This window comes from Kryptolebias marmoratus, linkage group LG19 (assembly GCF_001649575.2).
Source record: "Kryptolebias marmoratus isolate JLee-2015 linkage group LG19, ASM164957v2, whole genome shotgun sequence".
NCBI lineage: Eukaryota > Metazoa > Chordata > Actinopteri > Cyprinodontiformes > Rivulidae > Kryptolebias > Kryptolebias marmoratus.
Window position 1 is genome coordinate 7,285,143 of NC_051448.1, and position 12,399 is coordinate 7,297,541.

At 43.3% G+C, this 12,399-nt stretch overlaps 1 protein-coding gene across 2 annotated transcripts in view; it reads right to left on the reverse strand.

Annotated features, from left to right (window-relative positions):
- Positions 1 to 366: 366 nt before the first annotated feature.
- Positions 367 to 12,399, reverse strand: part of ppp2r5a (protein phosphatase 2, regulatory subunit B', alpha isoform) — a 42,130-nt gene continuing 30,097 nt past the window's right edge. The window contains exons 3-13 of one of the 2 annotated variants that reach the window (XM_017411923.3): positions 11,149 to 11,250; positions 10,969 to 11,061; positions 6,895 to 7,025; positions 5,258 to 5,317; positions 4,937 to 5,045; positions 4,729 to 4,782; positions 4,573 to 4,623; positions 4,364 to 4,483; positions 2,993 to 3,120; positions 2,242 to 2,343; positions 367 to 1,048 (exon numbers count right to left, since the gene is read on the reverse strand). In XM_017411923.3, coding sequence (XP_017267412.1) covers positions 814 to 1,048; positions 2,242 to 2,343; positions 2,993 to 3,120; positions 4,364 to 4,483; positions 4,573 to 4,623; positions 4,729 to 4,782; positions 4,937 to 5,045; positions 5,258 to 5,317; positions 6,895 to 7,025; positions 10,969 to 11,061; positions 11,149 to 11,250 — 1,185 coding nt within the window. In that variant the 3' untranslated portion in view covers positions 367 to 813. The other variant, XM_037981401.1, reaches the window with a different exon arrangement.

Genomic DNA, 12,399 nt, shown 5'->3' on the forward strand with positions numbered 1-12,399 from the left:
CTCTCAATTCGTTTCCCAAAACGCTGAACTATTCCGAGGAAAAGCCTCTTTTTTTTAAAATCATTTTATTGCGAATAATTACTGACACCTGAAACACAAAAACCTTTTTAAAAAAAAGGTGACATTTTTCTTGATTTTTTTTAATCAGCTTCAAATCGAGCGTCGGACACTTTATTATACATATGAGATTATTAGCTTTGAAATAAATTTTTTTTTAGGCCGTGATTCTCAAAGCGTCTTCTGCTCCTGCACATAAACGAGTCTCTGTAGAAATATAAATCTATATATATACGGATTTCTGGTTTCATTTGGGTCTGGTCCCATCTGCACGAAGCGTTCCCAGCATCTGAGTTCCTTTATGTTGGGTTTTTTTTTTTTTTTTTTTTTTTTTTAAGGTTTGCACCTAAAAGTTGGCAGCGAACGAGGAAAAAGCACATTAAAAATAGACATCTTTAAATAGCTGTAGGGCTTCTTCTAAGCGCGGCGCAGTCGGAAACATTAAATTCAAGTCATTATTTCCCCGCCGCCCACGTTTCATACGCTGAACACAAGAAGGAAAAATAAACAGAATCAGTTAAACTAAACGCGTCGTCGATCGGACAGAAACAAGAAACTGCAGCCAACACTGTCACATCAAAAATAAGTCTTTTTTTTTTAAGTTCAAATATATAAATTTATATATATATATATTTTGTTTCTGCCAATGAACTGCTGGCATCTAATTCAATCTAAGTAGATTTAATATACTGCTGAGGTGTAATTTGTGTTACATCTTTTGAAGCCCGAACGCTGCGGCAAACCGGACATCCGCTGTCATTTGGCACGTCGGGCGTCTTCGCTGGCAGCGGCGTGGTCGTCGGCGCTCGTGCTGATGGCGGCGGCGTCAGCAGCAGGTGCAGCATCAGGGATGACGTCGTCCTCCTCCTGGTTGTTGTTGTTGTTGTTGTTGTTCTGGACAGCAGGGAGCCGGTGGCTGTTGTTCTGGCTGAGCTTCAGCTCCTCCAGTTTCTTCCACAGCTCGTCCCTCTCCTGCTCCTTCTTCTGCTCCCTGGGAAAAACACGACGAGTCGCTTTTAAATAAAATATAAATATAAATAAAAACAGCTGACCCCATCCATACGGTGGCTTTTTCACCCAACCCACTAAAACTACATAAAAAATAAAAAAGCACTTACAGGAATCACCCAGCGTCCTTTAGTGTTTTAAACTAAGACCATCTTTAGGAGAAGTTTCGGCCATTTTGGTCAAACCTTGAAAGTCACTGAAATCTCATGTGACCCTGTTCTGATCAGAGCGTGTGTTGAGGAGGACTCTCAGCTACTACCACGCCAAATTTCACCTCAACATCCGTAAAACTGTCTGACTTAGAGACATTTTTGGGTTTCCTGAGGTCAGTGGGCTGTGGCGGCCATCTTAAATTGAATTAGCTCCAAAAGTGAATCAGTCGTGGACGCACATTTAATGATGACTCCCCTGAACGTTTCATTAAAATCCATCCTGTGGTTCAGGAGATATTTTGCTAACAGACAGATCTGACTCCATGTGCATCACTTTGTGCGATCCGTCAGCGCTCAGAGCGTCCGTTGGAGATCAGTCTCAGCTACCACCGCGCCAAAATCTTAGCTGAACATCTTTTAAACTGACTGAACTGTAGCCATCTTTGCAGGGTTCTTTTTGAGTTTGGTTGGCTGTGGCGGCCATTTTAAACCAAGCTGGCTGTGGTTGTTTTAAGCCACGGGACAAACGCGTCAAACGTCTCTCACAAGGACCTGCGAGGGGACACCGAGGGGACGGACAAACCTCCGAAGTGACATTTCTGCAGATTCTCTCCACGACTGTCCGACACAAAAGCCTGAAGAAGAAAAGTTTGGCTCATCGTGTTTTTTTCTTTCACTTTCCTGGAGGGCAGGGGTGTCTAAACTTTAGGAACAAACATGTTTTTGTTTGTTTTCGCAGACAGAAAGGCGGTTCGATGGTGGCTTCAGAAGCAGACAGACGGGTTTAGGTTTAACGAGGAGAAACCACAAGAACGGCTGATCGACCAGGAAGCTGAAGTCTGGGAACGGTTCCTGGAAAACGGAACCGTCTCGCTCAGGAAGCAGCAGCTTCCCTCTGGAAACGTGGCAGCTCGTTACCAAACTGCTGACGACAGAACGAACTCCAGACTGAAAGGAACCAAACCTCCGTCGTTTTTCATTTCGTTCCGTTCGAAAACCCCGAAGCTGCCGGTTCTGGACTCACCGCTGGCGGTCGGTCTTGTAGGAGGATGTCAGCTCGTCAAACAGCGTGCAGTTCATCTCCATCAGCGTCTTCAGCACGTTGTAGACCAGAGCCACGATGGTCCTGTCACACACACACACAGAAACGTCACACCTCTGTGCAGCTTCTGACTAACCTTCAGTAATTCTGATAATTCTGGTGCTTTAAAACAGCCTCAACTTTCTTCATATTCAGCTCCAAACGGATCAGACTTTGTTTTAAACGTTAAAAGGGGTTTTTAGGATTTCATTTTCAAGCTTTTATTCAAGAATATTTACATTTTTGCCGCTTTTGCACCTAATTTGGGTCCAGCTGGCTGTTTTCAGAGGAAGACTTTCAGTTTAAGCCTCTGAGCTCTTATATGTAAAGCCTTTAGGCATAAAAAGGTAAATAAATTGAAGAAATAAAAGTGTTTTGTTTGTATTCGTTGGAAAATGAAAAACAGAATCGACTGATATGATGGTTACAACTATAAAAAACTCAAACATAAGACAGTTTGATGGGTTTGTAAGGATATTTCTACACCAACAAAGATCTAATATATACATGTGTGTGTCTGTTTGTATAAAAGTAGCAGTTGTTTCTGAGAAAGGCAGAAAATGTAGAAAGAAAAATGAGTTATAAAGCTAAATCAGGTGTGAAATGAGGCCTTTCTGAAACGTGTTCGTGTGTTTCCGCAGGTTCTGGACTTTTATTTCCTGTAAGAAGCCTTCATTTATGTTCCGGCACGTACTGGTTCCAGTGCTCCTTGGAGATCTTGTACAGGCTGCCGAACATGATGGGCAGGATCTTGTCGATGTTCTCCTCGATGAGGCTGAGGATGTACTCGTTGTTCCAGAAGTACAGCGAGCGTTCTGCTACCTGCGAGGACAGACGGGTGAAGAGTAAAAACCGATCCACAAACAGGGAACTGGAGCCGAGAATGCAGACACAAAACAACACAAAGAACCAAAAAACTGCTGCACTTCACGATGTCTGTTTGGTACAATCAGATCTGAAACATCCAGGATCAGTTTTATATCTGAATCAGGCCTCGGCTTTCCTTCAAGGCTGAAAAAACACGTGGATCCTGGAAGTCCTTCAGGCTGTTCCGTCTCTGGGTCTGCGCCCGTTTCGGGGGTTCTTGTTCTTCTTCTCAAAGCGTCACCCGTGCAGAACGTCTTTTTTTTCCTGTCTGAGAACTTGCGTGTGATTGGTCGGAGCTCTGAAGCGGGCAGCGTGGATAAAAAGCAGGACCATTTTTCCTTCCCAGCTGTCCCTGCCGGTGTGGACGTTTGTACGACGGATGGTTCTGAGGAGCCGGTGAGGAAGTAGGAAAACCCGTACGGCACGTCTTTAAAAAAGGGGACATAAAGATGAGCAGATGGGTAAAGACTCGTGATCCAGGCCGGAAAGATGAGTCAGAATGCGGCAGGAAAAACATGGAAACATTGATTTTACGCCATATCGAGTCCACAAAGAGGCGAATAATCAACCTTTAATTTAAAGTTTTCTAACAGGTGTGTCTTTAGATTTAATCCTTTGAAACTGACCGTTTTTCGCCGGGAAATCCCTTCGTATAATGTTGGGCGTCGTTGTGAAGCTCGAGGATTCTCCTGTTTGAATACAGAGCTGGGATTCCCGTCGCTGCAGACCGAGGAAGGTTTTTAAAAACCAGCTGGTTGCCAGGTGATAAATCTCCAAATATCAACAAACTACGGATCGATTTGAAGCTTTTAAGACTGAGGATTTGAAAATATTAATATCTGAGGAATGAAGAAGCCCAGAGGAGCGCATTCGTTGAAAAAAAATGACGTTATTTTAGCGATAAATTCAGTAAATACCAAGTTTAGGACTTTCTCCTTCTATCCGCTCCTAAAACTGTTATGGATTTAGGGAAAAAGGTGTTTAAACGTGCCGACTTTGAGACTTTTTAAATGTACAGAGTCTAATTTTGCTTCTCAAATGAAAGTTAAATAAAGATGCACTAAAGCAGAGTATATGGCAGTATTTTAAAGAAGTACTTGTTCTGCTCTAAAACTGTTTAAAGGCGTCACTTTGTGTTGATGTAATTAAAATGGAGGGAAAAGAACTTCAAAAATAGAAAGAAAGTTTTCATTCCTACCTGAAAATGCGGGTTGGCCACACATTTACTGATCTGTTTAAACAACGGCTCCTGGATCTTTTTGAACTGCGTCGGCTCGATGACGTCCAGAATCTCCTCAATCTCACCCAGAAACATCACCTGAGGGGGAGGGGGGGTTAAAGGTCAACACGCCGTACGCTGCAGACACGCTCACGAGCCAACACGGCGTAAAGAGATCTGCAGGGTACCTCCTTCTGGCTGCAGGTCTTCGGCCAAAACTTTAACAGGCCCCGGATCACCTGCAGAGACAACACGTCTGCTCAAACGGGGGGTTTCTAGTTTCTGATGTAGGGCTTTAAAATGGAAGGATGGAGGAAATAAAAACAAGAATAAATCAAAAGTACCGGCTCTGTCAGCGTGGGATCCTTCTCCAGAAACTGGACCACACAGTAAGCCAGCTGAAGGGTCACAGATGAGGGGGGGAACAAAAAAAAACAGACTTGTGTTTTCATTTTTCAGCCACCAGATGGTGTAAAAATACAGAGAGAAGGCCGTCAGGGAGCCTAACTCAGCTGAGCTCAACGACACAAACAGGAGAACATTTCTTCCGACCTGCGCGTGGAAGAAGACCAGTCCTTTCGCCGTGTGTAACGGGATGAGCACCTTCATCAGGAACTGCTTGTGCTCCGCTTTCAGGGGCAACGCAAACCCGTTGATGATGCTGGAAACAAAAACAAAAACAGGAGAGCATGGGTGGCAGTGAAAAGTCCAACATTCAGAACAGATTACAGAATCAACCATCTGTCACAGTTTCATTCAATTAGATAAAACTTAGACAAAATAGTTTCATTTACCAACAAAACTAGTAAAAGAAAGCATCAAACCCTCCCCCTGTGTGGTGAGTTAATTAAGAATCGTTAAGCTTTAGCTCACCTTCCCAGAATCTCCAGCAGTTCGCTGACACCATTAAAGTGTTCGGTTTCATAGATGAACCTGAAACAATCAGGAGGAAAATGATGAGACACGGACTAACACCAACCTTTTACACGTAAGAGCTCACAGGACTCGGTTAGGGTTCGACGCTTCTGTTAAATCACAGAACAAACGACACGACGGCCCCGATCCGCACGCCTCCGCCTCGCCGTGCCAACGCTGCCACGCACCGACCAAGCCCGACAACCGAGGCGCTATTTTTATCCCCGGTGGCAGATGGCCAAGGCGGGGGGGGCGCCCGCTCTGTCACCTCGCCGGGTTGGAAGAAAACGGCGAGCGCTCCCCGTCTCGCAGCAACAGGAGCTGTAAAGCCGCGAGGCGCCGCCCTCGCCGCCGCTCAGAGGAGGTTCGCTGCAGGAAACCGAGACAAGTGACGTGAAACAAAACGATGATGTTTTCGTTCAGACTAATGACCTTTAAGACGAAAGAAAAGCTCATTTTAAATCAACAACTGAGCCATCAGATGGAAGAAAAGCTAAAAAAAGAAAAAAAAAAAAATCACATTTAGCCTTTAAGAGCTGTCAAGATCAGATAAAAATAAATCAAAAACTACTTGATTTCTAAACCTTGTTGGTTTATTTGTGACTCATGTTGGCCCGACGTTAACAAATGTGATTTACTGAAGGTCTCATGGACGCATTTCTGCTGCTGGGGGACAAAATCAAAGCAGATTTGAGTGAAAAGGATTTTTTTTTTTTTTTAAAAGCGATTCCAGGAAATCAGCGGCTGCAGCCGGATGAACTCTTTCATCAGTAGAGCGGCTCACACGTCGCAGCTGTTTCCAGATGTGTGTTCGACCCAGGAGCAACACTTATCAAACTGACTGGATTTAAAACTTCCAGACACAAAGAAAAGTTGTTTGTTTTGTTATTAGGGGCTGAACAATGCGTCGATCATTTATCGTCATCGCAATATCAGCACAGCAAAGGACCGCTTGGATGTAATAAACTAAGTGTTGTGCCTGTGTGTGTGGTGTGTGTGTGTGTGTGGGTGTGTGTGTGTTTGTTTGTTAGCAAAATTTCTCAAACCATTAAACAGATTTCAATGAAACCCTCAGAAAGCAACCGTTACATGTTCACCTACAGCTGATTCACTTCTGGAGTTGATTCAAGATGGCCGCCACAGATAATCGACACAAAAATGGATCCATCTGTAAACTTTAGAGACTCTGAGCTGAAATCTTTGGTGTGGTCGTCTGCCCCGACTCATATTTTTAACAGGTTTGAAACAAAAATCTGTTTAAAACCGTGGCTCCTTTAAACAACCTTTCATCTTTAGCTTCCAGCTAGCCTCTTTAGCTCGTCTTGCTGCTTTTAGCTCGTGCTCTGCTTCGTCTGGCTTTAATATTCATGTCAAACACCAATTTGTCTTGAAGGCATTTCTTCATACCTTGCATTATTTCAGCCTCAGCCCGTTTGTTTCATTTACGGTTTGTGTTTTAAAGCCGACGAGTCTCTTCTCAGAGGGAGAATTTGAGTCCTAGTAAATATAAGACGACACGAGGAAGCACAGCAGGACGGACAGACTCTGAAAACGAAACCCCAAACATCCCCCCCGTCTGCTGATGGATAAGTCACCTTAAAAAGATGTTGTTGATCTGCTTCCTGATGAAGGCTCGCAGGCCCAGGAATTTTCCATAAATCCGATGCAGGATGGTTTTCAGGAAGTCCCTCTCCCTCGGGTCCTCGCTGTCAAACAGCTCCAGTAGCTGCGGAGACGAAGACGAAACAGACGTCAGTCCTCAGCGGCTTCGTGTTCAGAAACTCTGCAGCTCTACAGTCAATGTGGTCTTTAGTCAGATGTTTATGATGAAACTTTACTCCAAGGAAGGAATTTTTTTCCCCTCTTTGTAAAAAAATGCTTCGACACCTCGGCTCATAAATCACCTGTGGAGCTAAAATCCAGCTGACACCTTTCATCAGTGCTGTCCCTTTACTGTGGTATAAACTGATTTACATAATTACTCCTATTAATGGTGTGGGAAGTCTTTATTTCATGTAGTACATAAGAAGAATGTGAAGACAGGTAGTGGAAAAGGCTCGTTAGTGAAACGCCGCTGAGATCACATCCAGGTTCCTCTGGACTGAGCACTAACAGATGATCCTGCTGGAAGGCTCTTTTTTAAAAAAAACTAAACAAATTGTACTTATAAAGACTGTTATTACGGTACGGATAGGTTTTTACTGATACAGATGTTGCGTATTAACACAATCATTAAAATGCTCGGCGGGTTCACGTAATCGCCCACCGCCGAAGGCCAAAAAAAAAGGCTATAATGTTTTCGTGCGTTCGTTTGTAAAACGGGAGCAAAATATCTCGTGAACCACTGACAGATTTGAACGAAACTCACTGTTAGATGTCTGGAGTCAAGCCCAATCAAGATGGCTGCTGCAGCTAAGGCCCAAAGATGGCTGCAAGTTGGCCATAACTCTGCAAAGATTTTAGTCTTAAACTCTGGCGTGAAAGGCGGCGGGCGATATGCATTCCAAAGAAATGTTAGGACTTCATACAGAGATGAGACTGAACCCTGACGTCCTGACGTGCTTCATTCATCAAAGTGATTTGTTGCTTGTTAAAATGACTCCTGTCTCTTTATTGAGCTGTGCTGGTTGTAAAGCAGCCATCTGTCCATCTGAATAATCCAACCTGCCGTCTACCAGCTACTTCCATCTTATTTAACACACACACATACACACACCCGAGCGCTCGGTAATGTAAACAGCTCTGATACAAAGCAGCTATTTGCAGTAACGTGATGACTCATCTTTATAAGAGGGCTGAAGGTAGCGAAGCAAACGCCACAAAAATCAAAAAGTGCTCATCTTCTGTTTACATGTTACGAGCACCTTGGTGACAAGGCTGAAGGTCTGTATTTAACCCCGCATATATCCAAGAAAAGGCACTTATTATGACGGCGCTCGTTTCTTTTTTATTGCTGCTCTGTGCTGATATGGATTACCGTATTTTCCGGACTATAAAGGCGCACATAAAAGCCTTCGATTTTCTCAAAAAACGACAGTGCGCCTTATAATCCGGAGCGCCTTATATATGTAAGAAGTCGTAATGTTTTAATACGACTTTGGTAAACTACAAAGCTGCGCCGCTTGCAGCATTAAGGCTCAGTTAGAGTCTCGCAGGGCTCCGTGCACGGCCCAACAGACCGGAGCGTTTATACACACATCCTACAAGGAAGAGACCTCGGCGCAGACTTTGCTGGAGGGATTCTGTCTCCTCTCTGGTCTGGGAACGCCTTGGAATCCCCCGGGAGGAGCAGGAGAAAGGGAGGTCTGGGTTTCTCTCCTGGACCTGTTGTCTCCACGACCCGATCACAGACAAGATGGATGGATGGAAGATGCTGGACTCAACATCAGTTTTAAAAACCTAATTATTAATAGGCGGTTTGATATCATAAAGACAGTAAACCTAAGTTCACAATTTGTTAAACAGACATGAAGACAAGTACTTAATTGAATCAGTGAGGGGAGGAACACCTCAATAATTATGACTCGAATGGAATAACGTAAAGTATGGACGTCCGAGCAGATTACAAGTACTGAACTGGAGTACCGATCAAGGCCTTCTTCATTGGTTGGTATCAGAGGAGCTGCAACGATCAGTCTACGGTTTTATATCAGCTAAGTCCCAGTGTGCCAACATGTCTGCAGCATGGAAGTATTTTCAAATATAAAATAAGAGCAGTTCTGTAGCCATGTGTAACATATTTCCTGTGGCAACAGTGTTGGAGTCACATCTAATGCCCCCAGTTTAACCGTATTAATGTAAAATTAATAAATCTATAAACCATGAACAACATTGTTTGGTGATTCTGTGCAATTAGCTTTCAGAGTTACATAAACAGTCTGATCAACACTAGAGCTGAGCGGATCGATGAGAATGAAACTGGGATACGGACACTCTTATGAAATGAAAGCAGCCAGAGTTTGATGCAGACGTGCCGGTCGTGCCTGAGGTAACATCAATATTCAATCAGAGCGGGTCACGCCAGGACCCGAGTCCTCCCAGGAGCCTGATCGACACGCAGTCATCACGCAACCAACGCTCACTTCATGCCAAAGGCCTGAAGAGACACCGACAAACAACATGATGTGCTCAAACAGAACAAATATTTACTCAGGATTCAGTTTCATCGTGTAAAAGATCACGCTTTCATAGTTATAAGAGGTAAGAAACCTGTACTGATATAAACCTACAGCTTCATTGTGTAATTGTGAGATAATGGTTCAAAACTGTCCTCGAAATTACTTTAATTATCGGGAGAGAAGCTTCGACTGATGCTTTAATGTGAACACAAACGTTTCACTGATTGACTTAAAGCTGTAATAAAATACAGATTTTATACAATGAATGAAAGACAACTTCTTTCTCTCATTCAAGACCAAAGAACAGCCATGTGATCGTCATTATCGTGAAGAACTTTCTGTCAAGATATCATATTTTGTTCTTTACATCTATATTTTCTTGTAACAAAACAAAGAAAAAAAAACATTCACCCAGTTGAAGCACAAAAATGTGTATATGTGTTATATGCATTTATACTTGAGATGCTTTCTCAAACTGTGTGGATGGGAATTAGAAAACAAAAATCTGGATCTGTGCATTTTAGTAAATATGAGCTGAAAATGATAATAAAAAGTAAATATGTCCTCCTGTCCATCTGTCCCCTGCAAACTGCAGGAAGTGTCTTCTGTTTCTGCAAGGACGAGTTTTGATCACAGCTCAACTTGAAACGTAATAAAATAATTCAACTCAGTGAATCAAATGTGGATTTTACCAAAAAAAAAACTAAATAAAATATAAGCTAATAAGTTTCTGGAAATGCCCACATTGTGCTAAACCATAAGCTGAAGTCCCACAGGGCAACACGCAAACCGATGGCCTGAAACACACCCTGATCACGTGTCCAACCACATGTTTCACAGATGGTTATTTTCCCAGGATGATGGCCGTTCTCTGCCGCGGCCATCCAGCCTCACCAGAACAGCTCAAACTAAAATGAGCCAATAAACCAGCGGGGCAAAAAAAAAACAGGCGGCCACCGACAGTTTACTCTAATTTGTTGTTTTTTTTCTTTTTTCTTGAGCAGGGCTTCCCCCAGCCTCCTTTGTAGCACATCTCAGCGAGGAACTTCGAGGATCTCCTCCCTCGCCGTGTGCGTCTTCAGATAATTTAACCCAATCAGGATTTGTCCCGCCTCCTTCAACGCCAGGCAAGCCCCCACCTTGTTCTCTTCGCCCACGCTCTTACTTTTTCTCCTACCAAAGCCTAAACAGCGGACGGCTATTTAAAGCCCCCGAACGACTCGCTCGCATCATGGAAAGTCGGAGCAGGCACCTCGGGTGCGGCCTGGGCCAACATTCCAGGCCCTTTGAATGCCTGTTAGCGACGGCGAAGCAACAAGTGAAACATTCCTCCAGTAGGTGGGTGCTAAACGTGAACATATGGAGGCGAGCGAAGAGCAGACGGTTTGATTCATCTGCAAAAATCTTCCCGTAGGCTGGTGACGAGTGGCGGCAAATATGGCTAAACTCAACACATATGGGAATGCTAAGCTCGGGAGAAATGATCAATTTTGCAGATATGCAAACCAAAACTACAACTTCTGGGGAAAATACATTTAAAAAGGTGCCTACCTGCAGAACAAACTTCTGATCAATGTGTCTCTTTGCGATGCTGGGTTGAAAGTCCGGATTCTCCAAGAAGCGCAGCAGGAACTCGTACACCAGCTGAAAAGAAAAGTAAAACGGGAATAAGAGTTATGAGACTACCTCAATGCAGTTATGAATTATTAAGAGCGAAGCATCAGAACTTACTTGAATGTGAGGCCACGAAGCTTCCAGAGTGGGTTCATCTTCTTCTGGGTCGAAATCTGGATTTTCACTGGGCGGAAGAGCCCGGAAAATATTGGTAGTGATCTGCAAAATAACAAAAATGGATTTGTCTGATTAATTAAAAACAAACAAACAAAGACATAACAGGGAAGGAGACAGAGATGGAACATAATTTACAAATATTATCATCATTTTGTCTCAATGATGTCTTCTTTCTTTGTGTTTTACTTCCAAGACTTTCTGTTAATCTTTTAAAGTGGTCCTGTTCAACTAAAGATCTATCAAAGTTTTTCTTTGAACCTCACCTGCTTTTTTACACTTAAATTCTGCCCGGTCCTTGTATCTGACCATGACAGCGTATTGTGCAGTCTGTGCTTAGAAAGGGATATAAAGTAGAGGAGAAAAGAAGAAGCATCTACAGCAGATGAACAGTACCTCAAAGACGAGTCTTTAAGGAACAGGGGAGGAAAATAAAATCCTACAAGGACCTGACATAAGACCTGAAAGATGCATCATCCTTCAGTTCATCGATTGTGCCTCAAGATTTCAGTCAACAGCTCCTTCTTGGTGCTAAAATATCAAACTATCTTTGGTATTTTTATGATTCAACTCAGGAAATAGGAACGAATTGTGACCGGCTGCTAGACACAAACTTCCCAAAAATCCAATTTAAATGTTGATGGGCACGTCGTTTGTTGTTCGACAAAACGCTGGCATGTCCCTTTTTGATGCCTGAATCATTCATAGGTCAGAGTTCAAGTTAAACCAAACCCATTCAGCTGAAAATAATCAGTTACTGGTCTTAAATATGAGTGAAAAAAAAAAATCAGGCAAAGTTTAAAAAAAAATTAAAATGTTGAAAAGACTTAAAATAGCCTGACGACCTGCTGATTAAAACTACTAAGAATTAAAGCAGTGGCGTCGGATCCTGGAGGGCCTCTGCCCTGCATGTTTTAGGTGTTTCTCTGCTTCGACACGCCTGATTTGAATAAATCGGTGATTAACAGGCTCTTGCAGGACCTGAAGACCTGCTGAAGAGCAGAGAAACACCTAAAATAGCGTTTCTCAACGGGGGCGGTACCGCCCCCTGGGGGGCGTTGAGAGGATGACAGGGGGCGCTGGCAGCAATATTTTCAAAAAGGGGGCGTTGATATTCTTTTGGGGGGCGTTTGCTTGAAGGTAAAGTTTACACAAAAGATTCACAACAATATCAGTTTAAACTTTGAACTACTT